The sequence below is a fragment of the Myotis yumanensis genome, unplaced genomic scaffold, assembly GCF_028538775.1.
Source record: "Myotis yumanensis isolate MYYU_CA2020_CCGP unplaced genomic scaffold, mMyoYum1.0.hap1 SCAF_17, whole genome shotgun sequence".
Classification (NCBI taxonomy): domain Eukaryota; kingdom Metazoa; phylum Chordata; class Mammalia; order Chiroptera; family Vespertilionidae; genus Myotis; species Myotis yumanensis.
The window spans coordinates 40,129,543-40,157,110 of record NW_027223768.1 but is presented as its reverse complement, the minus strand read 5'-3'; the positions used below and the strand labels follow the sequence as shown (position 1 = coordinate 40,157,110).

The 27,568-nt window shown below is 57.7% G+C and overlaps 1 protein-coding gene across 1 annotated transcript in view; it reads right to left on the bottom strand.

The window, feature by feature from the left end:
- The window catches only part of CD247 (CD247 molecule), a 65,752-nt gene extending 38,684 nt beyond the window's left edge, over window positions 1-27,068 (bottom strand). Inside the window, exon 1 of the mRNA XM_070396071.1 lies at window positions 26,921-27,068. Within this exon, the coding sequence (XP_070252172.1) occupies window positions 26,921-26,978 (58 nt within the window). The 5' untranslated portion in view covers window positions 26,979-27,068. The remainder of the gene's footprint in view (window positions 1-26,920) is intronic.
- Between the last annotated feature and the right edge of the window lie 500 nt (window positions 27,069-27,568).

The window sequence follows — 27,568 nt, the reverse complement described above, 5'->3', positions numbered from 1 at the left end:
CCTAATGCCGCGGCCCTTTAATACAGCTCCTCATGTTGTGTGACCCCCAACCATAACGTTATTTTCGTTGCTACTTCATAACTGTAATGTTGCTACTGTTATGAATCGTAATGTAAATATCTGATATGAAGGATGTATTTAGGCGACCCCTGTGAAAGGGTCGTTCGACCCCCAAAGGGGTCGCGACCCACAGGTTGAGAACCGCTGTTTTAGAGGATGGAGTAAGCAGGACCTTTATAAACCTTTTAGCTCTTCGACCTGCCCTGCTTTCCAGCAAACACAAAGAGGCACACACAGCACAGCATGCGTGGCTGAGCATCAGCGTCTGAACCAGGAGGTCGCGGTTCGATTCCTGGTCAGGGCACATGCCTGGGTTGCAGGCTCTCAATCCCTAGTAGGGGGCATGCAGGAGGCAGCCGATCAATGAGTCTCTCATAATTGATGTTTCTATCTCTCTCTCCCTCTCCCCTCCTCTTTGAAATAAAATATATATTTTTTTAAAAATGCATGCACATTCCACATCATATTGTTATTTTACACTATTATTTTAAATAACAGATATTCATTGCTATTTTATATGAACGTATTATTTAAAATAACAACAAACATATTGTTATTTTGCTATAAAAGACACAAAAGTATCTTCATCATTTCACTTCTGAGATTAGTTAGTAATGAATAATCCATTTAAGTTGAGGTGGGCTGTGATTTCCTGGCCTTCGTCAGGCATTCGTGGGAATTTCTGTCATGCGAGCAACATCTGACCTCCAGCGTGCTGCGCAGTTTATGGAAAAGCTGACCATCGGGCTGGCAGAGAGCTCGCTGTGGTGTCCCCGAGGTTCCCGGCCCTGGTCTGTTTGGAGGCATGAGAAAATGTTCTTCTAATAGCCGCCAAGAACTCGGGAATAAATAACTCACTTCTACCAGCATTTAAAGTGGAGTCAAAGCCGCACCCGTCTTAGCATCACTTCCGCTCCTTTGCTTCCCAAAAGCTTTCTTGACGGGAGAAAGCGGGTGTGGCTATAGAGCAGGGCCTGGGACCAGACAGCAGAGCACCTGCTCCGAGGCCGAGGCCGCGGCAGCCGGGAGGCCAGGCCTGGCCCCAGCACGGGGCAGCTGCCGTGACCCAGAGGAATCCTCGGGACCCGTGTTCTGGGCGAGAGCCGTGAGCTGCCCCACCCTGGGAAGCAGCACCCAAGGGTGCTAAAGAGCTGAACAGGCGACAGAGGGCCCTGCTCAGCTCCTGGTGTTGACCCTTCGGAGCAGCCCGATCTGACCCATTGACCCCGCGCTGTCCCTGCAAGCAGCTCAGGAACAAGCCCCTCCTGGCTTTGGTGCTAGACCCTAACCCTAGCGCCCTCCCCTCCTGCTCAGCGTCACATCCAGCCCTGCATGTCCTCACGCCCTTTAAACCACTCGGGCTGGCTCCTCCCGGCAAGGAGCTGGGATTTGCTAGCATGTGTTACTATCCCCAATGCCCCTGGCACTGGTTAGAAATGTTCATCTCATTGAATCCTCAGAGCCCACTCAGGGAGCGGGGCCGTATTCTCCCACCTCACAGACAGGAGGAAGAGGCTCAGAGAGGTTAAGTTACTTGCGCAAGGTCACACAGCTAGCAGGCAGGGGAGCTGTTCTGTGAGGCAGCAAGGCCCATGCCACCCGCAGTGTGGCACCTGGCTCTGGCGGCCACTGCGGCACATGTGCAGTCATGACAACGGCCGTATCTCACCCTCGCACAGCCCTCGGCAGCCACGCTCCTGGGCTCTGAAAAGGGGGCGTGAGCTGAGCTGAGCTCCCCCCCTCCTCCAGCTCAGTCACCTCGGCACCTCGAGGGACGCGAGGCATTGCATCGCTTGCCCACTGGGCTGGCCACAGTGACAGCGGCTTCCCGCCTGCCACCGCCGGCCCGTGAGCGTGGGGCTGGGACAGCAGCACCTTCCGTCCTAGCTCTGCCCGAGTGTGGGGCTGGGAGGCAGAGTTTAGACGTGACATCGGCGGATAGCACGCAGGCCACAGCCGCTTTGTCCCCAGCATCCCCCCTCGTGCCGGGCACAGAGGCCGTGACCCCTCCTGCTCTCTGCGCGTTTCCTGGGAGTGACCGGTTATCAGGGCTGATTCGTTACCTCCCATCAGCGGACGGTGCCTCCCGCCCACCCTCCGTCCTGTCCCCTTCCCCACGGACTCGTGCTCCTGGAGGACCTGAAGCTCCACCTCCGATGAGGGGCCTCTCCCGCCCCCCAGCCCCTTCCTTGGCTCAGGGGACAGGGTAGACATCCTGGAGGAGGAGGCGCCGTCGGGGCCTCTGGCCAGAGCACCCGAACAGCATGTCTGCCTTCGTCCCCACCTTTGCCGCTTCATAGAAGTAGAGGCAAGAAGGGCCCTGGTGCTGATGGGAGGGCCCTGCCTGAGTCCCTGCGTGGTGAGGGGTCAGGGGCCCGGTGCTGCTGCTGACCCTGCGCCTTCCCACTTGCGCTCCCACCTCCCCGCTCAGCAGGAGGGACTCAGCCCCAGGCGAGGAGTGTTGGGGACTCGGGGGCGCACGTTATACACCTGCCTCCCTGAGCCCCATGTGCTCCCTGCGTCAGGCACCAGCTCACCCTGGGCGCGGGCCAGGCCCATGGGGAGGACCCTCAGAGGGTGGGGCACGAGGAGCAGAGGCCCCACTCGGTCCTTCTCCAGCCCCAGGTCCCCACAGGCCCCGGCTGGTGGCTCCTCCCAGTGCTTCCCACCGGGAGCCATGGGCGTGCTGTGCTGCCTTCCACCCCGGCTGAGCCCAGAGGAGACCAGTGAGGCCGAGGGTGGGCGGGGGTGTGGGGGGAGCAGCCAGGTGCTGGCTGGGAGCTGAGCAACCAGGTCACTAATCAAAAAGGACCAGACAGGAGGCCTGGGCAGGAGCAGGACAGGGTGGTTGGGCCCCCCACCCCGAGGACCCCCAGGACCCTGTGCTCCTGGGGCAGCGGCCCAGCTCTGGGTTCAGCGAGGAAGAGGCACCGCAGGCTGCGGAAACCAGCAGCGGAAAGTCAGTGGAAAGAAAGCGCGTTGCACCACAGCCAGGGCCAGCCTGGTGTGTTCTCGCACCGGCCGCTCGTGAGAAAGCAGGTCCGGGGGCCACCCGCCACGCAGCTGCTGAGCACCTGAGCCGAGTGGGGAGCCCAGAGGCCCTGCTGTGTGCGGACCCACAGGAGGGTCGTGGGAACACTTGTCGACTGAAAACCAAATGAAACGGAAGGACCGGTGGCAGAACTGAGACTAGAGCCCAGACCCGAGGCCCAGGCCCAGCCAGCACCCGCCAGGGCTGTGGACAGGGTGTCCGAGGGGACAGGCACACCCATGGCACAAGCTGTTTCCCACTCGATGAGGCCGGGCTCCCCGACCACTTCCTTTCTCTCTGGGTTGTGGCCCAGGCCCTGCGAGCTGCTCGGAGGCCCTTCCCCCCGTGGGTGCCCTGGGCTCCACTGCCAGGGGCCCGGGCAGCTCGGCCTGGTCACTGCACCTGGCGGTGCTGACCACGTGGTCATTAATCTCACTTAACCTGCTTGCTCCCTGTCCTTTCCTGACGGGCAGCATGGCCAAACGGAGGGACACCGGCCTGGAAGTTGGAGCTGTGGTCCTGGTCCCACAGTGTTACTTCCCGGCTGTGGTCCCTCGCGGCACTTACACAGCCCTTCAGTGTCCCCATCTGTCCAGTGGGAACGGCCGTCACTTTCTCAGGGTTCGGATGCTCGAGAGCAAGTGAACACTGTGAGCATGTTCTGTGAAGGGCCCCCTGGGACCCGGCTATGGGTGGCATTCTCAGATAGTCTAACAGAATTTAAAGAATGATTTTATCGCCCGGCCAGTGTGGCTCAGGGGTTGAACATCAACCTATGAACCAGGAGGCCATGGTTCAGTTCCCGGTCAGGGCACAGGCCCGGGTTGCGGGCTCAATCCCCAGTGTGAGGTGTGCAGGAGGCAGCCAATCAATGATTCTCTCTCATCATTGATGTTTCTATTCCTCTCTCTCTCTCCCTTCCTCTCTGAAATCAATCAATAAATAAAAATCTTTTAAAAAATGATTTTATTGCTAAGGAGATATAATGGCAACGTCTTTTAAATACATAGAAAAGAGACCCTTTCTGATGAAACAAGACAAATATTTCCGTTCTGCATGTACCACGTATGGAAGCTCCGAATAAAAACCCAGGGAGATGAGGCTGCGGGCGGCCCCGGAGGGAGGTGTGGGCCCTTCTCAGAGGCAGAGGCGGGGGGCGGGGGGGGGGGGGGCAGCAGCTGGAGCCCTGGCCGGAGCACAGCTCCCTCAGCCTGCAGGTCAGCCCTCAGACGCACACACGGATGTGTGAGGTTTAATACCCGACAGCTACAAGCCTCGTCAGAATCCAGGGCAGGGTTTTCCCAAGAGGCATGCGTCACTGTGTAATAAAAGCGAAGAGATAAAGGGCAGTTTCTAGAAGGATTCCCCGCCCCCCATTCTCTGCGGGGACAGTTTAAAACATACGGGGTGTCCGACTAGCACTCCAGCAACAAAGATAAAAGTGCTCCCGCATCACCCTCTTTGAAAATGTGTATCCAAATGGGTGGGATGTTCTCGGGCTTTGTGCCTGGACCCGGGTTAACTAGACACGTCCTGCCGGCTTTGGGGTCTGGGGCATTCGCATGAGAAGCCGCATCGCCCTGTCTCCTTACGGGGCTGTGTTCCTTTCCTTCCTATTCACAGGTTTGGTGGGGATTCCACGGGCCTCTGACGCCCCAGGAGAGAAGCAAAGTGCCGCTGTCCCCTCACAGCTGTTTGCCCAGAAAGCGGTGCCTCGGAGACGCGGGCACTACACCCGCGTGGCACAGGACAGGCGCTCGGCCTCCCTCCCTGGAGCTGTAAAACGTGCCTGACCGGCCTGAGGAAGGGGCTGGGAGGGGTCTCCAGGGCCAGAGCCCAGTGGCTCAGGGCCAGGCTTTGCTGGACCGAGGCCCAGGCAGCCCCCCTGGGCTCCCCTTTCTCAGGAGGGTCTCCCTGAAAAGAAGGACTGAGATGCATTTTCCTCTTCACAAGGGGCTTTGAAATGCACGGAACAGTATTGAAGGCCCCAGCCCTGCCTGGGACCTGCCAGGCCCAGCGAGAAGGTGGCCCCTCCGCCCCGTTCAGCTGCCAAACGCCCTGGTCTCCACCCCTTTCCCACCTTCTGGCCCAAGGAGGGAGCGTGGCTTTCTCGTCTTTGAGTCCCCAGCACAGGACAAATGGTGGAGAGCTGTCACTGTCCCTTAAGCAAATACTAGTATATACCGGGGACCTGGGCGGGAGGGGCAGCCTCGGGCCAGTGGCCGCTTCTTCCAAACAACTGTTCCCGTGTGCCCTCCAAGCTCCTCCATGTGTGCCCCCCCAACCCCCTTTTCACTTAAATTTCCTTCTCCCGTTCTCTCTCTCGTCCCCTCTCCTCTCTCTTCCTCCTGACATCTCTGAAGGAGCTTAGACAAGCAGTTACATTTTTACGGTGTGGGAGAACCATTCGTTAAATTAAATTTGCACATTTAAAATTATATGTTTTATTCTACACTTGTAAATTCTGAAATCCTAGTTTTGTCATTTCTTCCCTTTAAAAATGTAAATGCCATGAAAATGGCTGTTATTTAAAACAGAGAGAGAGAGAGAGAGAGGAAAGAAGCATTGGTGAGGACGTGGCGACGCTGGAACCGCGCCCCGTGGGGATGTGAAACGGGCAGCCGCCCAGGAAACACTGGCAGCTCCTCACCACGGCAGTCACCATCCGACCCAGCACTGCTGCTCCGGGGAACGGACCCACAGGGCCGCAAGCAGGGGCTCGGGGACATGTGTCCTCCCGGTCACAGCGCCTGCTCACACCAGCCAGAACGTGTCCCCACAGGTGATGGGTGAGCCCGCCGTGACAGACACGCGGGATGGGGGTGATTCTGCCTTAGGAAGAAGGGCAGCTGACGCTGCTGCCACACGGTGAAGCGCGAGGCCACTGCTGAGTGCAGTAAGCTCCTGCACAAAGGCCGACGGTGTGCTCCACCTCTGGGGTCCCCAGAGGAGTCAGTTCACAGACAGAAACACCGTGGGTCAGAAACACCGTGGGTACCGAGGCTGGGGCGGCGGCGAGGTCGTGTTTAAGGGTTCAGTGTCGGGTTTGCAAGATGAAGAACCTGGAGACAGATGGTGGTGACGGTCACTCAGGCACGTGGAGCTGCTTGTACCACACGTTCCCTTAAGAAGGGTTGACACGGGTCCATTTTAAGTGTATTTCACCACAGTAAAAACCGGGGCATATAGAAGTGCACCCTTTAAAAGTGTCTTGTCTACAGGCGCGCAGTCTGCATTTGTGGGGCAGGACGCGGGCTGCGCGGCGAGGGGCTGGGAGAGGCCTCTGTCACGGGAAGCCTCGCCTCTGAGCGGGGAAGGAGGAACTGGCCTCTCTGTTTTTATTCTATTATTCTTCAGTTGGCCTTTGCCTGTTTTTGTGAGTCCCACGTTGTTTCACTGGTTCAGAGATAAAGGCTGGCAGCAGCTTGTGAAATTTAGCAGCTGATGTGCACAAAGAAAGAAGCAAAACAAAACAAGGAAGCAAGAGGCGGGTGGGCGGCTGTGCAGCCTCCATCAGGAGGAGGGAACTTTCCTTCTCAGCCTCGAACCATAAACACCTCCCGGGCCAGGGAGCCCCAGGGGGCGGGCACCCCGCTCCCCAAACCTCCTCCTTGCACTGACAGTGTGTCCCCAGTGGGAGGTGGGAAACCACTCAGATCTGTCTCCGAGGGACCCCTCCAGGCTGAGCTGGGGGCCTCGTCCAGGGACACCCAGGATGGCGCCAGCCTGGAGGAAACACTGTTCACGGGCAGTGGTCTGGGGGCCTCGTCCTGTTTTACTGAGCACCGTGGCTTTACCCCGCCCGTGTCACTGGCTGGTTTGAGGGTCAGATAAGATCAGGAGTGAATCGTGTGTTCCTTGGATAGAAGCAACACCTGCCTTCAGAGAAACAGTTACTAAAACAGTGAGTGCTGAGGGTCAAGGTCTCATCAAAAACCCAGGGTGAGGGGCAAGGCTGTGACCACACGGGATCACATGCTCATGGCTCCCAGAGCGAGAAGGAACGGTGGTTCGATGCCCGTTCCCGGGCCTTGCCTACAGCAGAGAGCTCAGCATCCAGAGGCTCGAATGGCTTCCCCAGGGGCTGGGGGTCAGTTCCTTCCGGTTGGGTCCCTGCGTCCTCAGAGCAGCGTGTGGACCTGCCCTCAGGACAGACCCGAGGAGAGGGCCGACCCCGTGGCCACCTGGAGGGTTTCAGCCTCCTCTGACGCGGAGACTCCTCTGCGTGGAGCTGTCCAGTGAGTAAGCGTTTCCCACCAGCGCAGCGGCTGGGGGCGTGGCCGGAGACAACCCTGGTTTCTATCCAGCTCAGCTACTTACTAGCCGGGCGGGTCTTGGGGCCTCAGTTTCTTCATCTGTAAATGGGCGTCATGGTGGTGACCTTACATACGGGTCTTTGAGAGGAATATGGCAGTCATGGGCGGGGTTGGAGGATGGAGGTGGCAGAGTTGTCACACTGACATATAGTAGATACTCAGTGAATATTTGTGGAAGAAATAAGTTAATGAATAGCAGTGGAGGCCGGTTTGGTTTGGTTTGTTGTTGCTTTTGAATGTGGCGAGAATTGTGAACTAAAGCAGAAAGCAGGTAGTGAGTTGTTCGTCACAGAAGTGTTCCCAGCGGCCTGGGTTCCCTCCCATCCAAGACGCTGGTGAGTGAGAGCCGCCAGGATGCCCTTGACGCCACCTCCAGCTCTGCTCCCCGCTCCGGGACTGGGCCTGCGTGTGCTGTGGCGGGACCACCGGGGCCCTGTGCACCCCCTTCCCCCATTCACCCACCCTCCCCAGTCAGTGCGTGGGCCCGTCTGGCTACAGGTCTGCTCAGAAGCAATCGTTTGCCCCCAAGTCCCACGGCGAGGAGGTCTTACGCCTCGGCCCTCCCCTGCAAGCTCCATGCGTGGGGGCGCGACTCTTCTGCAGAGCAGGGCAGGGGAGGAAGCAGCTCAGAGGCTGGGCTAAGAGAGACGCTAGCAAGGCCCGTGGGCAAGCAGGCCATCCCGTGGGGTCGGGAGGTGGACAAGGGGTGGGAGGAGGAAGCAGGACAAACAGACACCACAAGGCGGGACCAGAGTCTAAACAAGGCTGTGCCACAAGGAGGCTGACATCTGGGGGACTGTTCCGAAGCAGCTCTGTGCACCTCCTGAGAGGAGAACAGTGTCCACCGTCCTGTCACCATCATAAACCCTTGGGAGGAAGGATCTGAGCACCCTGCTCGGCCTTGACCTCCATGGCTACCGACCGACAGTCCTCGGCTCTGTCCTCGGAGAACGGACAGGGCCCGTCCCGAGGAGCTGGGCCTGGGTTCAGGAAGTGCCTCAGGGAGGAGGATGTGCCAAGCTTGGGCCACGCAGGCACCAGAGCTCAGACCCAGGAACAGGGCAGGGCAGGGCAGGGAGGGGAGACCCAGCCATTCTCCTGGGGGACCTACGCCCAGGGATGCCCACAGCAGCCCTACACACGCATGACGTGTAACACGTGAAGCCATCTAAGTGCCCGACGGCAGGCAGCGGGGGACTGACGCACGGCGCCCCGCAGGCGCAAAGACCGACGCAGGGAAGTGTTCCACCCGGGGCAGGTGGCCCGCTGCACCCTGAGTGGGAACGCAGCCTGAGCTAAAGCGCGACGAAAGCCCAGGAGAGAGGCACCAACAGCGCTGCACTCGGTGGCAACATTTTTAAAAGTAATGTTTGTCTTCTCTCTGCTCTTTTTTATATTCCGAGTTTTCCAAAAGATGTGTGCTTTGACCTTGTAATCATTAAACTGTGAAAAACAGTGTCTTTTTAAGTGTGTGTGTGTTTTCCGTGGAAACGCAGAAAACAAGCCCGCCCACTGCGGAACGGATGGTGCGGGGTGGCCGGCTGCAGGCCATTCTTGCTTACTTCCCACTTGCTTTAGTGTTCGCCAGCAGGGGAGCCGTTCTTGGTGGTAAATTACGAATTTTAGGGGCAGCATTGGATAAACAAAGACCCCCGGGTTGTGAAGGTTGCGGGCATTTGATTGGGAAGCAGCCCGGGTCTCTGAATGCCTGTTACCCCAGGACTTGGAGCTAAAATAAGACAGACGAGGGCACTGACTGGCCCAGCAGAGAGCCCGGGCTGAGAGTCAGTCCTGGGGTGCAGATTGGACTCACCAACTCCCCACTGAGCCCACCCATGGCCTGAATGCCACTGACAGCTTCTCTGGCTCAGCCCCGAGCTCAGGGCTCTGCCACCTCCTTCTCAGAGCCAGTGAAATAAAGGCACTGGGACAAAGGCATCCCCTAGGTCCTTTAACAAGCACAGACTGTGATGCCGGGAACACCTCCGACATCATCCTGGCCAAGGACATCATCGGCTGAGGGTCTGGCCCTTTCTTCTTGGTGCCAGTATAGACCCTGCTACAGGCAGCAATGGGTGCCCATACAGATGGGCAATGGTGCCAATACAGGTGGGCAATGGGTGCCAATTCAGACAGGTCATGGGTGCCAGTATAGACAGGTGATGGGTGCCAGTATAGACAGGTCATGGGTGCCAGTATAGACAGGTGATGGGTGCCAATACCAACGGGCGATGGGTGCCCAGAACTTAGCTTTGGTTGTCCTGGGCCGTGGCAGCTCTCTGCCACCCCTCCTGTCCTTCAGCACCCGCCCCCACCCCAGCCCTCGCTCAGGTAGGGTTTCCGTGCCACTCAGCTCAAGCGCTGCCTTCCCATCCTCGGGCTGGCTCATGTTTCCTCACTCTGTGGCTCAGTGACGTGGGTTGTTTTTCACTCCCCAGATCAGATCCGCTGCTAAAAGCAACAGCGCTTTGGCTTTTTCCTACACAAATCTGTCTTTCCAACCTTCTGTTCTGGAAGCCTCAGCCCCTCCAGAGTCAGAGGAGCGGGGACAGGGGGGCGAGGTCAGGTGGAGAGGCCTCGAGGGAGCTGGAGATGAGCATGTCCCTCAGGGGCCATCAGAAGTCCCTGGAGACCAGCCGCAGGGGCTGGCCACGCCATTCCCCTTTCTAGTAGCCACAGAGCACGTGGCTCAGTGCCCTGTGCTCAGCCCCATCGGCTCTTCGTGCACATTATCATTCATTCTCCAGATCTTTGAGGCAGGCAGGGTTACCTTCATTTTATAAAGGAGAGGGGAGTTTCAGGGCGGTCTCGTCACCTGCCCAAGGTGGCATAGCTGGGTAGTGATAAAGCCAGGATTTCACTTTAGGGCTGGTCGCCCATAAGTCTACGCTCTTTCCGTCTCCTGCTGAGACTGACCTGCCTCAATGCCACCATCTAGACAGGAATGCAGATGGAAGACAGGAGGCACGTGGCATGACCGTGGATACCCGGTGTCGGTGGCTGCCTCCGTGGTTCAGGGCTGCTCCCCTGGGCGAGAGCCATTCCAAATGCCGGGCTCACAGGGTAGCCATAAGGCCGTCGTTTCAAATGATGTTGGGGAACGTGGTTAGCCATGGGTCAACTGTGTGCTGGTCAACTCAATGACCACCGAGACCTTGGACTGGATGGTCCAGCATGGCCTCATCCATTACTCAGTGATGGACCAACAAAACTCCTGACTTCAACCCCCTGGCTCTCAACCAGAGCTGCATTTCTCCCCAGGGATGTTGGGTGGCCACAACTTAGAGATGCTCTGAGCACCTAATGGGTGGAGGTCAAGGGAGCTGAGCAACTTCCTACGAAGCACGGGACAGCCCCACAGCAAAGGACCACCCAACCCCATGTCACAGTGCAGAGGCCAAAGCACCCTGCTGCCAGCACTCAGCCGAAAGGGATGTGACACAACTGGAAACTCACCAGATCCCAGAAAGGCAGCCACTATTCCCGGGAAGCTGCCCCTGGGGTGGGGCCGGACAAGAGCTGACTGGGACCCCAGCTGCCCACATCCTGTCGGGCTCGCCCTGGGCGCTGTGTGTTTTCCAGTTTGCCTTATCTGAGAGTGGCCCATGGAGTTTAGCCTTTTCTTTGGGTTAAAATCAGGATGGAAACTTTAACCTCGAAGTGGAAACCAAACAGAAAATGAAAAAGTATGTGTAATAATGGAAGCGCGTGTGCAAATTTTAGTTGAGTTGTTCTTTTCTATAAGGCTACCCCCGCCCCTCCTGTGCGCCCCCCCCCCCCCCCGCTGCACGGCACCCCTCCAGGCCATGGGAAGACATGCAGCTGCCCACCTGGGACCGTAGGACAAGTGCTTGGATTGGGATCCCGAAGCAGGAATAAGCTCCCACCTCTGCCTTAACTGCCTGGAGAGGAGCATTGACCTTGAGCTTCACCTTCTCCCCAGTGATGGGGGCTGTGCCGGCACATCCCCAGGGGCTGTGATTCTCAAGAAGTGACTGACATAAAAACGCTTGGCAAGACTACAGAGTGGGGTCTAACCGCTCCCCGACGGCGGTCACACGCACACAGGGCTTCTCCCCGTGGGGTCCGGGGTCCCTCTTAGACGGTCCCACATGCCCTCTGCCTCTACGCTGTCTCCCAGCCGCACAGGAGAATACCCCGTCTCAGGAAGTGGAATGTGGATCCACCTGACGTCACTCATGGCCCAAAGGGTGTGACTGCGTCCGGGACGGTGCCTCCCGTTATGACGATTAAGCAGATGATGTTGGTGACACAGCTTTCCTTTAACAGGGGGTAAGGTCGCGACGCCACCCAAGCTTTCTCGTGGCTCTTCAGTGCTCATCTGGTTTTGTCTTTCTTTAACTAACAGGATGCTGGATTTTTACTTTCAAATCAACACAATTTCAAGGGTTATAAAAAAAAAAAAGCTTAAGAAAGAAAAGGCCCCGTCTCAGGCCACCTGAGTTCTGTGTGACTGAGGGGCCTGTCCACCTCCGTGTGTCATTAGCTCACTTCTCTCTGCTGGTCTGGAAGCCCCGGCAGCCACTCTGACACGTGGTTTCCCATAACCACGCCGTCTTGCCTGTAAAGGCTTGTTATGGGAGCAGCTACTGAGGGGACACATGAGCCATGTGTTGATGTGCTGTGAGTCCCTGAGAATAGAAACTTCTATGACTAAACTCTCCACGAACAGAGCAGAGCAGAGAGCAATCACGATGCTCCTGTGCTCGGCAGCCAGCTCACCCTGGGTTTTCCATTTCCCCGTCGTGAAGGGTGATACCCTGGAAGGTGCTCCCCGCAAGCCCGTCGTGTTTGTTTCAGGCTCAGCACCCGTGCTCTCTGCCCCTGGGGCCAAGCGTCGCCAGAGGAGGGCCCATCGGTGTCCCCGGGGCTGTGGCGGGAACAGGCAGAGGTGGGCCGGCCCGTGCATGGGAACCAGGCATGAGAGGGCCCGAGCGTCTGACCCTACTGCTCTTACCCAGGGCTGGTGAAGGGGGCTGGGGCCCCCATCTGGGCAGCCTGCTTTGTCAGTAAAGTTTTATTGGAACTTCGCATGCTCACTGGTTTAGTATTTCATAGCAGTTTTTTACCTGAGTCTGCAGAGATGGTAGCTGCCAATGAGATCTATTGGCCGGTAAAGACCAAGCTGTTTACAATCGATAGGGCCCTTCGGAGAAAAGGTCAGCTGAGAGCTGTTACCCCTGGTGTCGGGGGAGGAGCCCAGCGGTGAGTCCCAAGGCGCAGAGAGAGCGCCAGAAACAGGGGCGGCGTCCTTGCCTCAAGCCGTCCCGTAGGAAAGCGAATGTGACCACCTGGGCAGTGAGTTAATAATACAAGAGATGGGCCCAGCCAGCGTGGCTCAGTGGTTGAGCACTGACCTATGAACCAGGAGGTCACAGTTCAATTCCTGCTCAGGGCACATGCCCTGGTTATGCTCTCGATCCCCAGTGGGGGATGTGCAGAAGGCAGCTGATCAATGATTCGCTCTCATCATTGGTGTTAGTATCTCTCCCTCTCCCTTCCTCTCTGAAATCAATAAAACATATTTAAATAATAATAGTACAGGAGGTGGGTGGTGAGGGGAGTCAGGGGTCAGTGGCGCACACAGGGATCCCAGGAGCCATGCGGACCAGGCGCTGACCGCGAGGCCCCAGCCCATCCCTCCTCGTGCATCTCAGGTGGCGGTGGTCACCCAGGAGACAGATGAGGAGCCCAGAGAGCTCCGTCGGCCCAGGGGCACCGCTGACGTTCTGCCGGCGGCGTCTAAGCCCAGGGCACGGGACTCCAGAGCCTGAGCTCTCACAGTCAGCAGAGAGAGGCAAGTGGTGACCAGCTCATGGTTCACTGAGGGGAGCGTTGCAGGCTGGGGTGGCCGCCCAGGCAGCGAAGCAGAGGCGGGCTGAGCAATGCCAAGGGTGCGGGAGAGCCTGGGAAACAATCCCCCGGTGCATCCTGAGCCGCTGGCCCTGGGAGGGGAGGGGCTGGGGACAGGCCTTCCCGGGACTAGCCGCTCCCAGAGCCGCTCAGAGCGCCCCAGGCACCACGCACCTGCGGGGCCAGCAGGAGACCCGGCTGCCAGTGCGGTGATCCTGGGGTTCTGGGGGGCCTGAGGCAGGTCTGTGTGAGGCAGGCTGTCTGACCTGCCACCCACCACAGAGACCCCACCCGGCCCCTCTCGCTGCAGCCGTCTGATTGGTGGGCTCAGCACAGCAAGGCCCCGGGAAGGACCGGCATCAGGGACCCTCGGTCAAACCCAGGCAGCACCAGGGACTAGTGACAGGTCCCGAGGCAAATCTCATTGCTCAGAGCTTAGGTTTTTCCACCCAAAAATGGAGTCCTGATGCCGACCTCACTGGGTTGGCATAAGACTGAACGAGCTGAGATGGGACCGTGTGTGGAAATACGGGGTGGTCTTCTCCCAAAAAGAACTATTTTCTAGCAGCAGGACAAACGCAGTGTCCCCTGTGGTCAACACAACCTCCCTCTCCCACTGCATGAGCTCACTGCGTGAGCAAAGGGATCCTGGGAATTATATCCTTTTCAGGGATAGCCTCTTAATACAGCTTCCCATCCCTTCCCTGCCTCCTGGTTCTATCTATCTATCTATCTATCTATCTACCTATCTACCTATCTATCTATCTATTATCTATCTCTATCTATCTCTGACACACACATACACACACACACACACACACACACACACACACTTGCACCAGCAAAGAACATCAAGGTCACCCCCAGTCCCGGCTTGTACACCTGTTTTGTAAACAAGCAGGTCCCACTGGAATTAAACTTATTCTGAACTCAAACGCACTCACACGGTCTTTCTCTGCAAGACCAGGCTGGACCCGCCCAGGGCCTCAGAGGCTCACTGGCTGCAGAAAACTCCGGGGAGAGACCAGTGCCTCCTGCTCAGAGCATTCAGCCCAGAGCCGGCCTGGGGGCACCCTCCTCACAGCTGGGCCCCCGGCAGCTGTGACCTGGAAACACAACCTTGTTCTTCGTCTCCAGCCCAGGAGACGACAGAAGGAGGAGGGGCCAGCAGCTGCCACTTCCCTCCCCCATGGGGCCCCTCTGTCTGGCAGAGCTGCTTCCCTGCCCGCAGGTCTCCTGGGCTGGTAGGAGCAGGGGCCGGGGGTGTGGAGCCGGCAGGGGAACAGTCTAAACCCAGAACCAGCCCTGCTGCTCGCATCACTGCTCAGAATCATTTCGAAATCGCAGAATGTGCTGGCGGCGTTTTTCTAAAGGGCAACCCTGGTGTTCCCGAGCTGGGAGGCCCCTCCCTCTCATATACTTATTCCATCTTCCGCAGCAGGAGGGGACAGGGCAGCAGGAGGGGACAGGGCATCCAGGCTGGGCACCAAGGCAGGGAGGGGACAGGGCACCCAGGCCGGGCACCAGGGAAGGGAGGGGACAGGGCACCCAGGCCAGGCACCAAGGCAGGGAGGGTACAGGGGACCCAGGCCGGGCACCAGGGCAGCAGAAGGGGACAGGGCACCCAGGCCGGGCACCAGGGCAGGGAGGGGACAAGGCACCCAGGCTGGGGACCAAGGCAGGGAGGGGACAGGGCACCCAGGCCGGGCACCAGGGCAGCAGGAGGGGACAGGGAACCCAGGCCGGGCACCAGGGCAGCAGGAGGGGACAGGGAACCCAGGCCGGGCACCAGGGCAGCAGGAGGGGACAGGGAACCCAGGCCGGGCACCAGGGCAGCAGGAGGGGACAGGGCACCCAGGCCGGGCACCAGGGCAGGGAGGGGACAAGGCACCCAGGCTGGGGACCAAGGCAGGGAGGGGACAGGGCACCCAGGCCGGGCACCAGGGCAGCAGAAGGGGACAGGGCACCCAGGCCGGGCACCAGGGCAGGGAGGGGACAAGGCACCCAGGCTGGGGACCAAGGCAGGGAGGGGACAGGGCACCCAGGCCGGGCACCAGGGCAGCAGAAGGGGACAGGGCACCCAGGCCGGGCACCAGGGCAGGGAGGGGACAGGGCACCCAGGCCGGGCACCAGGGCAGGGAGGGGACAGGGCACCCAGGCCGGGCACCAGGGCAGGGAGGGGACAAGGCACCCAGGCTGGGGACCAAGGCAGGGAGGGGACAGGGCACCCAGGCCGGGCACCAGGGCAGCAGGAGGGGACAGGGCACCCAGGCCGGGCACCAGGGCAGCAGGAGGGGACAGGGCACCCAGGCCGGGCACCAGGGCAGGGAGGGGACAGGACACCCAGGCCGGGCACCAGGGCAGCAGAAGGGGACAGGGCACCCAGGCCGGGCACCAGTGTCCTCCTTCTATGAGGCCGAGTGCATTTATTTATGCTGACACGTCTCTTCCCTTTTGTCTCTGAGCCATGTCCTGGGGACCGGCACTGTGCAAACCAAACAAACAGCCACTGTAGAAGCAACTTGGCCAGATGGTGTCAGGAAAGGTGGAGGAGTGTGCTCTTAGGTAATTAAAATGTTGACTCAGATCACGATTTCTGCGAGAAACCTTTCTAGGGCGCAGGACGCCTGCACCTGGGCCTGTGCACTGCGGGACCCGCTGTGAGCGTGAGGTCGGGCTCCTCCAGACGCGGACCCTGCGGCAAGGGGCGGTTACCCGGGAGCTGGCCCAGGAAGCACCGGGAGGTGTTAGGGGTGGCAGGGTGTCCCATGAAAACGGGGAGTCCTGAGCCCAGGACCTGCGAAGGCGCCTGTCCTGGAACAGGGTTTGCAGGTGATCCCGCAAGATGGGTCCTCAGGGTGGACCCCCACCCAACATGCCCGTGTCCTGTGTGAGGGGCCAGTTTGGACACAGACAGATATACACGGGGGAGGCCGTGTGAAGATGAGGTGCAGATTGGGGTGATGCTTCTACCAGTCAAGGGGTGCCAGAAACTGCCCGCTGCCCCCAGCAGCCACCAGCAGTCACCAGCTGCCCCCAGCAGCCCCCAGTATCCCCAGCAGCCACCAGCACTCCCAGCTGCCCCCAGCAGCCGGGGAGAGGCCTGGAGCACACTGTCCCGCAGAAGGAACCAAACCTGCTGACTTCTAGCCTCCGGGGCCGTAGCGAATAATGAGCTGCTTGCAAGCCCCCAGGCAGTGGCACTTGGTCACAGCTGCCCCAGGAAACCAGTGACAGTGGGTGTGAGGGGTGCAGGGAAGGGGGAATCAATCAAGGACCTCGTGCCGGCAAACCCCAGGAAACAGTGGGCCAGGGTCTGCAGCTCCACACCGAGGGGCAGCCGCCGGAGGCACAGAGCTGCTCCGGGTTCTGCCCGGCGTCCACCCCGGCATCCAGCCTGCAGGCGCCCAGGGCAGAGCCGGCCACGGGGATGGAGGGCCTGAGGCCTCCGCTGGAGAGAGCTACGCCCCCCCCCCCCCCCCTCCAGGCTGCAGGGAGGTTTGGTTCCGAGTTTAACACATGGGCTATTTGAAAAGGATACATATCACTGACCCCTCTGTTTTGGGGGACACTCCTTCCCACTCGTCCTCACCTTTTCCCATGATGCACCGTCACCCTCCAGCCCGCCTTCTTAGGACCCCTCTCCTAGAGCTTCTTGGTTTGACCCACTCGGTATAGTTCTCCACTGAGCCTCTTTCTCAAACTCTATTCTGCAGGCATTTAGTAGGTGTTTTCGGGGGGGGGGGGGGCGGGGGGGGCGCCACAAAACACAAATGCCTAGTGGGGTGGACTCAGATTGCAATAGAGAGAAGGTTCTGACAGTCCTGCAGCGAAACAACAAACACCTCCCTGAGTCAGTGTTTCCAAAATGTCCGTCCCCTCTTTCCGTGGTGCCGCCATCCCGTCTCGCAGAGCAGTGTGGGCCCCGTGCCTTTGTCAGCAACGGCAGAGAACAGGCCCTTTGGGAGCCGGCCTCTTTCCCTGGGAAGGGAGATCCTGTGAGCGGCTGGCCCACGGGGGCAGGGCAGGGCCAGGCCTGGAGAAGAAGAGGGCTCCATGTCCAGTACAGGGTACCGAGGGCCGTGGGTGGGAGGTGCCCTGGGCTCTCCGTCCAGAACCCCCTCCCCCGAGGGTGGGGAGTGAGATTCCAGGGATGGGTGGGGCTCCCAGGAGCCCTGGTTTCCCAAGGTGAGACATCCTGTTCCCTCCACCGGATCTGCCCTTTGCCGACCCCCTTCTGCACATGGCAAACAAACCTCAACCCCTTCCCCAAGTTTATGGCCAGTGCCAGGCTCTGACCCCACCCAGCAGTGTGGTGCGTGGGGCCCGGCTCCGGGGCCAAAACCCAGCTCCGGTTCCTGCCGGCGGGTACCCCTGGGCCTCAGTCAACCACCTGCAAAGTGACACCCATCAAAGTGCCACAGGATGAGTTGGCCGAATGCAGGGAAACCTCACTGCAGCTGAGTCACTGCCCAGACCGGACACGACGGTATCCCTCCACATGTGGCTTCTCCGAGCTCGGCGCCTGGGCCTGGTCCCAGCACAGCGCCTGCCATGTCAGAGCTGGCTCAGAACACACGACGAGGGCGCGGCCACGCTCCAAATTGCACTCCTATCTCTGCTAACGTTTCTGACAATGACATGTATTGTCAAAACACACCCTCTTCACCAATGGAAAATCCCTTGATTTTCTCTCACTGGTTTTAGTCTCCTCTCCCCAGCTAGATTACAGGTGTCCTGTCATTGTTGGAAGCGCGTCCGGATCAGTGAGTCCCTGTCCTGTGGTCACCACGGTCCCAGACAATCTCACCAGACACGTCCGAGATGCCGCTGGGTTATCTGTCCCTCCCAGTCACGGACGAGATGCCAGGGGAGCTGGGACCCCAGGCAGAATTGCATCACAAAAGAAAACCCTTCTTCGCCCTCAGGGTGCCTCCTGTCTACCCTGAGGAGGTCGCTGCCAGTGACCGACCGACAGGACCCCCGGGCTTGTCTCTCTTCCAGACATTAACCCTCCTGTTCGTTCTATGGAAACTCTCTAACTGGGAATTCACACTCAGGAAGATCGCCCAGTGAGGATGTTTGCAGAGCCCGGAAAGTGCTAACAGCCCCACCTCGATCAGATAAAATCCCCTAGAGCAGTGGTTCTCAACCTTCCTAATGCCGCGACCCTTTAATACAGTTCCTCACGTTGTGGTGACCCCCAACCATAAAATTATTTTCGTTGCTACTTCATAACTGTAATTTTGCTGCTGTTATGAATCGTCATGTAAATATCTGATATGCAGGATGTATTTTCATTGTTACAAATTGAACATAATTAAAGCATAGTGATTAATCACAAAAACAATATGTAATTATATATGTGTTTTCCAATGGTCTTAGGAGACCCCTGTGAAAGGGTCGTTTGACCCCCAAAGGGGTCGAGACCCACAGGTTGAGAACCGCTGCCCTAGAGGCTCCATCTATTATTCTTGTCACTGGAGGTGAAATTCACGGGCAGCGTCCCAGCCCCCACCCAACCTAATCAGGAGGTGACCACAGCCACCTGTGATGGCAAACGTTACATGACCTCTTACAGGGGCAAGTGTGAGATGAGCCCCAGTGGATTTTAAAAGGCGCACAGAAATCGAGCCCATGCTAACTTTGTGTATTGTATTATTTTGAATTTGTGTAACTGGACGGTTCATTCCCTGGGACTTGTACGCTCCCTCAGAGCAGGAAAGGCGGGTGACGGGAGAGAGGCCATGACACAGGGTCAGCGTTGACGGAGAAAGGCCTTGGGCTGAAGGACCTGCTCCTGGAGAGATCACACAGCTCTGAGCATCAGACACCCCCTCTGTCCCCCTCCCGTCCCCCTCCTGTCCCCCCGAAGCCCTGCTCCTGATGAGGGCACTGCCCACGTGAGAGCCGCCCTGTGGAGCCGGGACATGGCTGCCAGGCCCTCTCTGTGTCCTGGATGCCCCCCCGCCCCCCCCCACGGGCGTCCTTCTGCCCATGGTCTTTCTCCACCAACTCAATCTAACCTCCCAATTGGCAACCATCTCAAAATCAGGGGAGGTTAGATTTCTTTTTTTTCTCTTTCTTCTTCTTTTGCTCTTTTTTTTTTAAAAAAACTGAAATCATTTCAGGCTTCAAAGCTGCTAGAAAATGTTCAACCCCCCATTTAAAGATGCCTAAACAGCCAAATCCTCTCTCTCCTTCAGCCCAGAGGAGCCTTTCTGTGCTCGTCAAAAGGGCTGGTGGGAATTTTCTGGCTGAAACTGAACCGGGGGTCAGATCAGCTTCAGTCCGAGGCCCTGTGTTTACAGCCATAGCTAGAAACCAGCAGATGTGTGTGTGTTTTTCCAAACCAACCAAATCAAGACATTCCATAAAATTCAAACACTGCACTCCAAACCGGAACTGTGGACGGGATGGTCAACAACGCTTTCTGTGCGATGGGCCGGGGTGGGGGGAGCGGCGCGTTTCGAAAGGGGATGCCGCAGGCCGGTCGGCTGAGACAGAAGGGTGAGCGGCAGTGGGTACAATTATTTGACTTTCCGAGCTGTTCTTTTGAAGCCTCTACACTTAATAGAAAGAGAAAGAATAATCCTCTTTGCCAGCCTTTTGTAGCTCCATCTCTATTGTTCCCGCTGAAATCCAAAGAGACGGACAGGATTCATTTTGTCCAGACAGCATTTGTGTATTTTATATAGGTCCGGGCTTTGAAGCGTGGATGGCTACGTGGGAGAAAAGGCAAAAAATGTACCTCTAATCTGAGGAAATAAATGAAAGGGGCCATCTCTGAAGCTCTCGAGCCTCACGCAGACCATCCTGGGTGGTGTCTCTGACAGGCACTCCTTTGTGCCTAAGCTCAGCGTGGAAATTAGCACCGGCTCAGAAGTGATGAAAACCAGACCAGACCATAAAGAGGCAAGGCGCTCGGCCAATGGAGACTTTTCCAGAAAACCCAGGAACATGGCCCACCAGGCCAGGGAGGCTGTCCTGGACGACGGGCTCTCAGTCACGTGCCGTCCACGGCCTGGTCCATGGGTGGCGGCCAACCTCGGGAGAACCATGTGCTTGATGGGCACACACAGGGGCCTGGCTTACCGGTAAGGCGAGTGGCTCACCAGATGCTGTGAATGATCAGATATTAAAGATAATTCCAGGTCCAGCAACGCCAGCTCTCAATGGCCAGAGCTGGTCACCAGGAGCCACGCTACTGGATTGCTACTGTGTTAGTCAAACCCCTAAGATGGCCGCTGTCGGGGGACCTGGTGAGGGTGGGGGAGGCAGTAACATTTTGTGCTGAATCAGGCGTGTGCTGGGCCTCCACCCTGAGAAGGGCTGGCCAGAGGGAACTATTTGCAGTGGGTTTTAGCCCTGAACTCTGAGAACAATAACTTTCCATCTCCTTTTGTCACCTTAACTCTGGTATCAAGGTCAGCAGTAGGTCTGGGAGACCCCCGCGCACCTGGCTGGAGTGTGAGGGGGAGGCAGGGCTCCACAGGTGGGCGTGGGTACAGAGTCGGAACCTGAGCAGAGGGATCTGGGAGGAAGGAAGAACCACAGAAGGAAGGACAAGGACGGGGCTCGCCTGGGGTATGGGGGAGCTCTGAGGGGCCAGCCCCCCCCCAGACGTCTGCGTCTATGGCCTCCCAACCTCTCAGGACCCTGGACACTTGAGTTTGCACAGAGGCTGTCTCGTCTCCCTTCTGCACAGAATCCAGGATGTGCTGGGGACATCTCGGCCCCCTGTGCACCTGCCCCTCGGCCGGCTCTGAGCTGAAGCCATATTTGCCCTTCCTCCCCGCCAGCTGCTGCCTCCTGTGACACAACCACTTGCCCGTGCACACGAAACAGGATGGATTGCAGGCTGAGGCCATCCTCCCCGGAGAAAGCTCCAAAACAGACATAGTTATTAAGAGCAAAATGGGAAATGTGGGTTTTACCAGATTTAGGGGAAATGTGAGATCAGAACTCTAATAAAATGCGAGCAAAAGCAACTCCGTATGAAGCACCAAATGTTTCATACTCCGCAGAAAATGTATAGTAAATGAGCCTATTCAGCATCAAAATAATTTCTTCCCTCCCAACGGAGAGGAGAGTGGTACTAAGTGCTCAGTAAGGGAGTGCCTCCAGGCGTCTGCTCAGAGCTCAGGCAGCGGCGGGTGGCCCTGCAAATCGGCACGGCCGGCTGGACTGGCAGCGAAGAAGACTGGAGAGCATGGACCCTGAACAGGGCCCTGAACGCACTCTCCCCTCAGGCACAACGAGAAGCCTCAAAGCCTCATTTCTCATTTATAAGAAGAGAACCCCTGACTTTTCTGCTATTGGCCATAGGACGGCGGCGAGGACCGAGTCTACGAAGGTGTCGGTGGCACTTGGCAAACAGAAGGGTGATGGCACCGAGAGAGGGCCGGCTGGCCTGGGCAGGGACCCTGCCTGTCTTTGTTCAAATGCTTTCTATTTCTTTTTTCCTCCTTGAGCCTGAAAATCAGCTGCTGAGTAGCACCGAGCACAGCAGGCTAGGGAAGTGGACGGTGGGGGTGGGGGGGTAGGGGGTGCAGTTTGGCTGCTTCAGACCACAGTTTGCTTTCTGTCCAAGTCAGATCTCCCCAACAGAGTCCCCTCGGCCTCAATAAACCTGCAGCCGGTGCACAAGCGTAAGGAAGAAGCCAGCAAAGGTGGAACCTTGTCCTTGTGTTTCTCCCGCAGAGGCCCCCGCTGGAGAGTAGGAACCATGGGATGAGGTGGACACCCAGGTAATGCATTGGGCACTGCAGGAGGGAGTGAGGCTGAGGTTCCGTGTGCCGTGCACCTATGCCGTGGGGTGGGGGCTGGGGGCTAAATGTCCTTTAAAAGTTTGCAATTTCCAGACCACGTGCCATCCATTTGGTAGCGGAAAGGGATGTCCACCCTCTCAGATGAGGAAGCTAAAGCTCAGAGGGAGGTTTCTGCCCACATTCACATTGCAATTTAGTGACCCAGGAAGAAAGAGGAAGCCGGTGAGGACCAGGGTTGCCACGGCATTGTGTGGGGAAAGCGACAGCCTTGCTCTTTCGCAGGTTGGGAAACTGAGGCACACGTGGCACTGGCTGCTGGGCTTTGAGCACTGTGTGCAGGCACATCCAAGAACGCCTGCAGCCCACAGCACTGCCCTGAGCTGCACGGAGGGGCCGCCGCCTGACGGAGGAAACCCGAGGCTGGGGGGTGGGGGGATGGCGGGGGCACTGCTCACGGCAGTGACAGGCTGGGGACAAACCAGGACTCGGACCCAGATCTTCTGGCTCCTTGGCCTCCTCTCTCCCCCCACCAGGTCTCCTGCTCCAGAGGAGGCAGACACCCATGAAATGGGCTCAGAGACTTAGAAACAAACTCTTTCCTCAACGGGACTGTTGTGCACAGAAGTCTAAAGCGCACAGTGAAATGTCCTTTGAGTCCTACCTCTCCATTGTCAGTCCTGGAGAAATTAGCCCCAGGAAACACTTCAAAAGAAATTGTCAAAGCTTCCTACCTAAGATTTTTCTGGCAGGGTTAGCTACGTATAGTAACAAAAATTAGAAACAGCGCAAATGTCCAACAAGAAGGAAATAGTACAGAACCTCGAGGCTGAATTGTGGAAGTTTACAAAGCAGTTAAAAGCCACCGTGAAGGCTACACGTGGGAAAAGCCATCATAGAAAGAAAAAAGCACATGAGACCATTTTTATACCAGCGACTCTACAAAGATATGGGCACACTTGTTAAAAATGATGGAATGGAACACGAAGAAGTGAAAGTGAAAAGTTATTAGGCTAGCTTGGTAAGATTATGGATCTTAAAAAGTTTATAATTTCCTCTAATAAATTCTGTGGTATTTTTGTTAAAATTCCTCAAATTAAGACAGGGAAAAAATACCATAGCTGCATGGAACATTTACTTAGTAACACAGACCGAACTGGATGTGATGCTCGGCTATCGAGTTGTTGTTGTTTTTCTTTCCATATTTTGAGGCAATTCAGCAATTGGATAAAATTGAACAATGTGATTTATACTATAATCCAAAGCTCTTATATTCTCCTTGGATCCTCTCATTAGCTCGTTAGTTCATTAGTTAACAACCTCGATGGCGGTGGTCTCTGTACTTGCGGCTTTGCCCTCGTGTTAAAGCCAAGTCAGAAAAATGAACGCCTTTCTTCATTTATTTGTTTCTTCATTTATTTGTTTATTTTTGAGATATATTAGTTGAGTCGTATGAAATTATGATTTTCGTAGGTCCAAAATAAATAAATATCGGAAATTTCATCTGATCAAACGAGAACATTTTAACATTAAGGTAGGATTTTACCTTAAACCATCCTTACAACTATTTCGAATCATTCTATTTACTCAAAGTGCTGACTCCTCCACCAGTTTAATTTCTCTTTAAAAACCACAAGCTTTGATATTACATTTTCTAAAGGTTAGATCCCAACAGCGCCACTCCAGTACCCCCCAAATAGACCATTAAGTTAATCTAATCACACAGAACCCCCAGATTTCCTTCCTCCCCCAGCTTTAACCCACCCCACAGACATCTAGGCTCCGACCCTGCTCGGGCGCCGAGCCACGGGCTGGGACACATGGAGAGGGGGGAGGTGTTGCTTCCCTCGGGAACACAACCTGGGGCTTAAGGCAGAAGAGATGGCCGTGGCTGTGGCTGTGGCCGTGGCCGTGGCCGTGGCCATGCAGGACTTGGTGACCATTTTGTTTCAACTAACAAGTCAGATGGCCGGCTCGGTCCTTTCTTCACCAAACTGACTAACTGCTTGCTCAGACAGACTCTGTCTGCCCCGTAGTGTTGGTAAGAACCAGCCGGGGCCCACGCCGAGAAGTGCATTATGAACTCTCCCTGCTGTTCGTCCAGCCCAGCGCTGGCCCGGGGTGAGCAGCCGGCCGCAGGAGGCCCACAGCGTGCGTCTGGACAAGCTCCCGCAAGCCAGCTCCCGAGTGCCTGAGCCTTCCCGAGAAACGGAGGCGCAACGCCTGGGGACTCTTAAAAGTAAAAATGAACATCCAATAAAAATTAAATCTACTTTTTAAAGACAGAGATGAGAAGGATGTTAAAATAAATACAACACTCAACAGGCGCTTTCCAGGACTGCTTCTGGGGGGCAGAGGGGGGATCGAGGCTGCAGAGGAGGTCTGCGGGCCAGCAAGCCTGAGAATTAGGCCAAGGCAGGAAATGAAGCGGCTCACGGGATGAGCAGAGCCAGGCGATGGAGGTTGAATAAACCACTGGCGAAAATGTTGTGGGTGAAAAACTTGTCCGGGCATCGCTTACAAGCACCCCTCAAGTCCAGCTCCAAGCAGCTAAGGCAGAGATCTGCTCCGCAAGACGCTGCTCCTCAACACCAGGCCCTCACCCGCATCCACACCCGCACCCTCATGTGCACCAGCTACTGCTGCAAAGTCTGGGTCCCGCCCTGACCAACGGTGGCCAGGGGGCCTTGTCGCGCACACCCTCCCCTAGCTACGCAGAGTGTGTCTTTTCTGGGCTTGTTTTCACTTTGGGGGAATATCCCTACAGAATAAGCGTCTTAAGAAATTAAAGTGGGAAGTCATCCTGAGACCCGCCAAAGCTTTGCCCAGGTTCCGCGTTGGGCCTGGCTGGGCCGCACGCCCTGTGCTGGCGTGAGTGCGCTCAGAAACCCAAGGGAGATGGACAAATGACCGGGGCTGCTTCACAACACAGCCGAGAGCACACCAAATCCCGACCGTGGGCTTCCGTTTCCTGTTCCTGGTGCCCAGAACAAGGAAACAGCAAGTGGTGGCAATAATGATAATTGGCTGTCTATTATGTCTCAGGCACACTAGTCACTTCTCATGTCACAGCTCTGCAATGAAGGTTCTATTCACTCTACAGGGGAGAAAACTGAGGCCCAGAGAGGCTAAGTAACTTGCTTAAGGTTGCACAGCCACTGTGATTGGCCTGACCCTGCACCACAACCAGCTGCTTCCCTGCAAGCTGAGCCGACCAGGAGCCTGGGAGCCTGTTTCCTGAGGCTTGTGCCATAGCCGCACGGCCTGAGCCGAGGGCCCTGTGGGCCAACGTGCGCGCCTGCCATCAGGCTGGTGACCTCAGGCTCTGCCAGCCTCAGACCCCGGTGGTGGGGCAGCCGTGGGGACTTCGCCAGGGAGACCTCATGGACAGACGGGTCATTACTGCTTTGATCCAGATGATCTGGGTCCCGCGGAAATGCAAATGGAAAGGTCCTGGTGAAAGTGGGTGTTTTAAGGGGGTCGGGGGAGGAACTTCACTGAGCAGAAAAGAGAGACCTGAGGTCGGCTTCCGCCAGGAGCCTGCCCTCGGGGCGTCGCAGAGGGTGTGAAAGCCTGGAGTCTCCCTGCAGGGGCCTCGGGCTCCATGCCGCACTTTGTCAGGAGCCCGTGTGCGGAGCTGAAGTCCCCCGTCCCCCGGTCTCCATCGAGTGCGCGTAGAGAAGGTGGGGAGGTGCCTGGGCCCCCCGCTCGGCGGGTGTGGAGGGGGCCGTGGCCCCATCTTGTCTGCCGGGCGGGGCTTTGTTTTCTGCTCCTGGTGCCACCAGCGCCCCAGCCTTCCTTGTCCCTTCTACGCCCCCTTTGCCCTGACCTCCCCGTGGCCTGAGAGGAAAGCCCAGTGGTGACGAACCCCCCAGCAGCGCTGGGTTCCGGGCTGCGTGGCACCTGGGCCCGCAGTCCACGGCTGCTCGGGGCGCCCCGGGGTGCCCTCCCCCACAGCTCCATGTGACTCATGCCCACCCAGGCCTTTCTGAGAAGGGCTGCGATCTCCCAGAAAACCCGCCACGCTCAGCCCTCGAAACCCCGGGCAGAGCCGGAAGTGCCAGGCCTCCCTGCCTCCACCCCGCGCCGCCCAGGCTGCGGTGAGGAGGGGCGTTTGGGACAACCTTCCCTGTCCCCTCGGTGTAAACACAGCTGGTCCCGTTCCTGGTAAAAATGCACGGAGCCCGGGGCCACGGGGCCACGGGGCCACGGGGAGGTGGAGGGCCTAGAAAGGCCTCGCTGTGTGCAGGGGGGTGAGGGGGGGGCAAGGGTGTTTGTCACTTGTGGTGGCTGAGCATGTCACCTCCTCCCTGTCCCCGTGGCCTGCCAGCGGCCGGGCCTTCCGGGTGCAAATGCAGAGCGGCCTGCGCGGGGTGAGCCCTGAGCCTCGGGTGGGTGTGTCACGGGGCTCGCGGGCCGCGGGGTGCAGAGCTGAGCCCCACGGAAGGCCAGTCCCTCCTCCGTGGCCCCAGTTAGTCCCCGGACCATCGAGGTGTCTCACGTGAGCCAGCTCACAGCGTCCCTGCCTCCGGCGACGGACATGCTCTCTGTCTGGCGAAGGAAGCAGGACAGGGACAGGGATAGAACCAGCAAGGGGTCAACGAAGACGCAGGAACTAGAACCACGTCACAGCGCGAAACCTGGCCTGGCCGGTGCTTCCCGATCCCACCAGCTTCTGTTCGACGCCGGGCCTGCGCCCAGGCTCCCTGCTTCCTTCCGCCGGTCCATCCCCCCGGCCGTGTCCGCCCCACCTCCACTCCACTGCCCATTGCTTTAGGAAGGACAGGGTTTGGAGGAGACGCCGGGTCCTCGCCAGCCCCTGTGGTCCCCCACACACAGTCACAAAGACTTTCTCGATGTGTCGGCCTTACCTGTCACTGGGAACTGGGCCTGCAGGACGGCCGCGATGGCGAGCGCCTCCCACTGCATGCTGTCCGTCCGTCAGTCCGGGATGTGCTGGGACGCAGGGGCCTGGCAGCCGTGCGGGACGAGTGACAAAGGGAGTGTGTGCTGCGGCTGGGGCGGCCTCCTCAGGAAGTGGAGGACTAGGCCTCTGAGAGGCAGGCACCTGCCAGCAGCAGGCTCACACCCCCTCGGGTCACAGGCAGGAAGCTCTGGAGGTTTGAGGGTTTGGGGTGTGTGTGCCTGCCTGAGCTTTGCTCTTTCTCTCACTTAACCATTGTTTCATTTTCCTTCCCCTGCCCCTAACTTTGGTCTCATTTTTATCTAATTCCTACCTTAATTGGTGTCATCGGTCGGATGCATGTAGGAACACGCCGTTTCCCTAGACTTGATGTTATGGTGGTGGGTGAGACGAGGGCTCTGCTTCAGAGTCAAGCTGAATGGAGAGACAGACTACTTGTGTGTTCACAGCGTCTCTGCTACCTGCTTGCTGTGTGACTTTGAGTAAGTCACTCAACATCTCTGGGCTTCAGCATCCTTATGTATAAAGGAAACTGATGGAGTAGGTCTGAGCTTGCAGTTCTGAACTTGGCCTGAATTTGGAGCTTTCATAGATG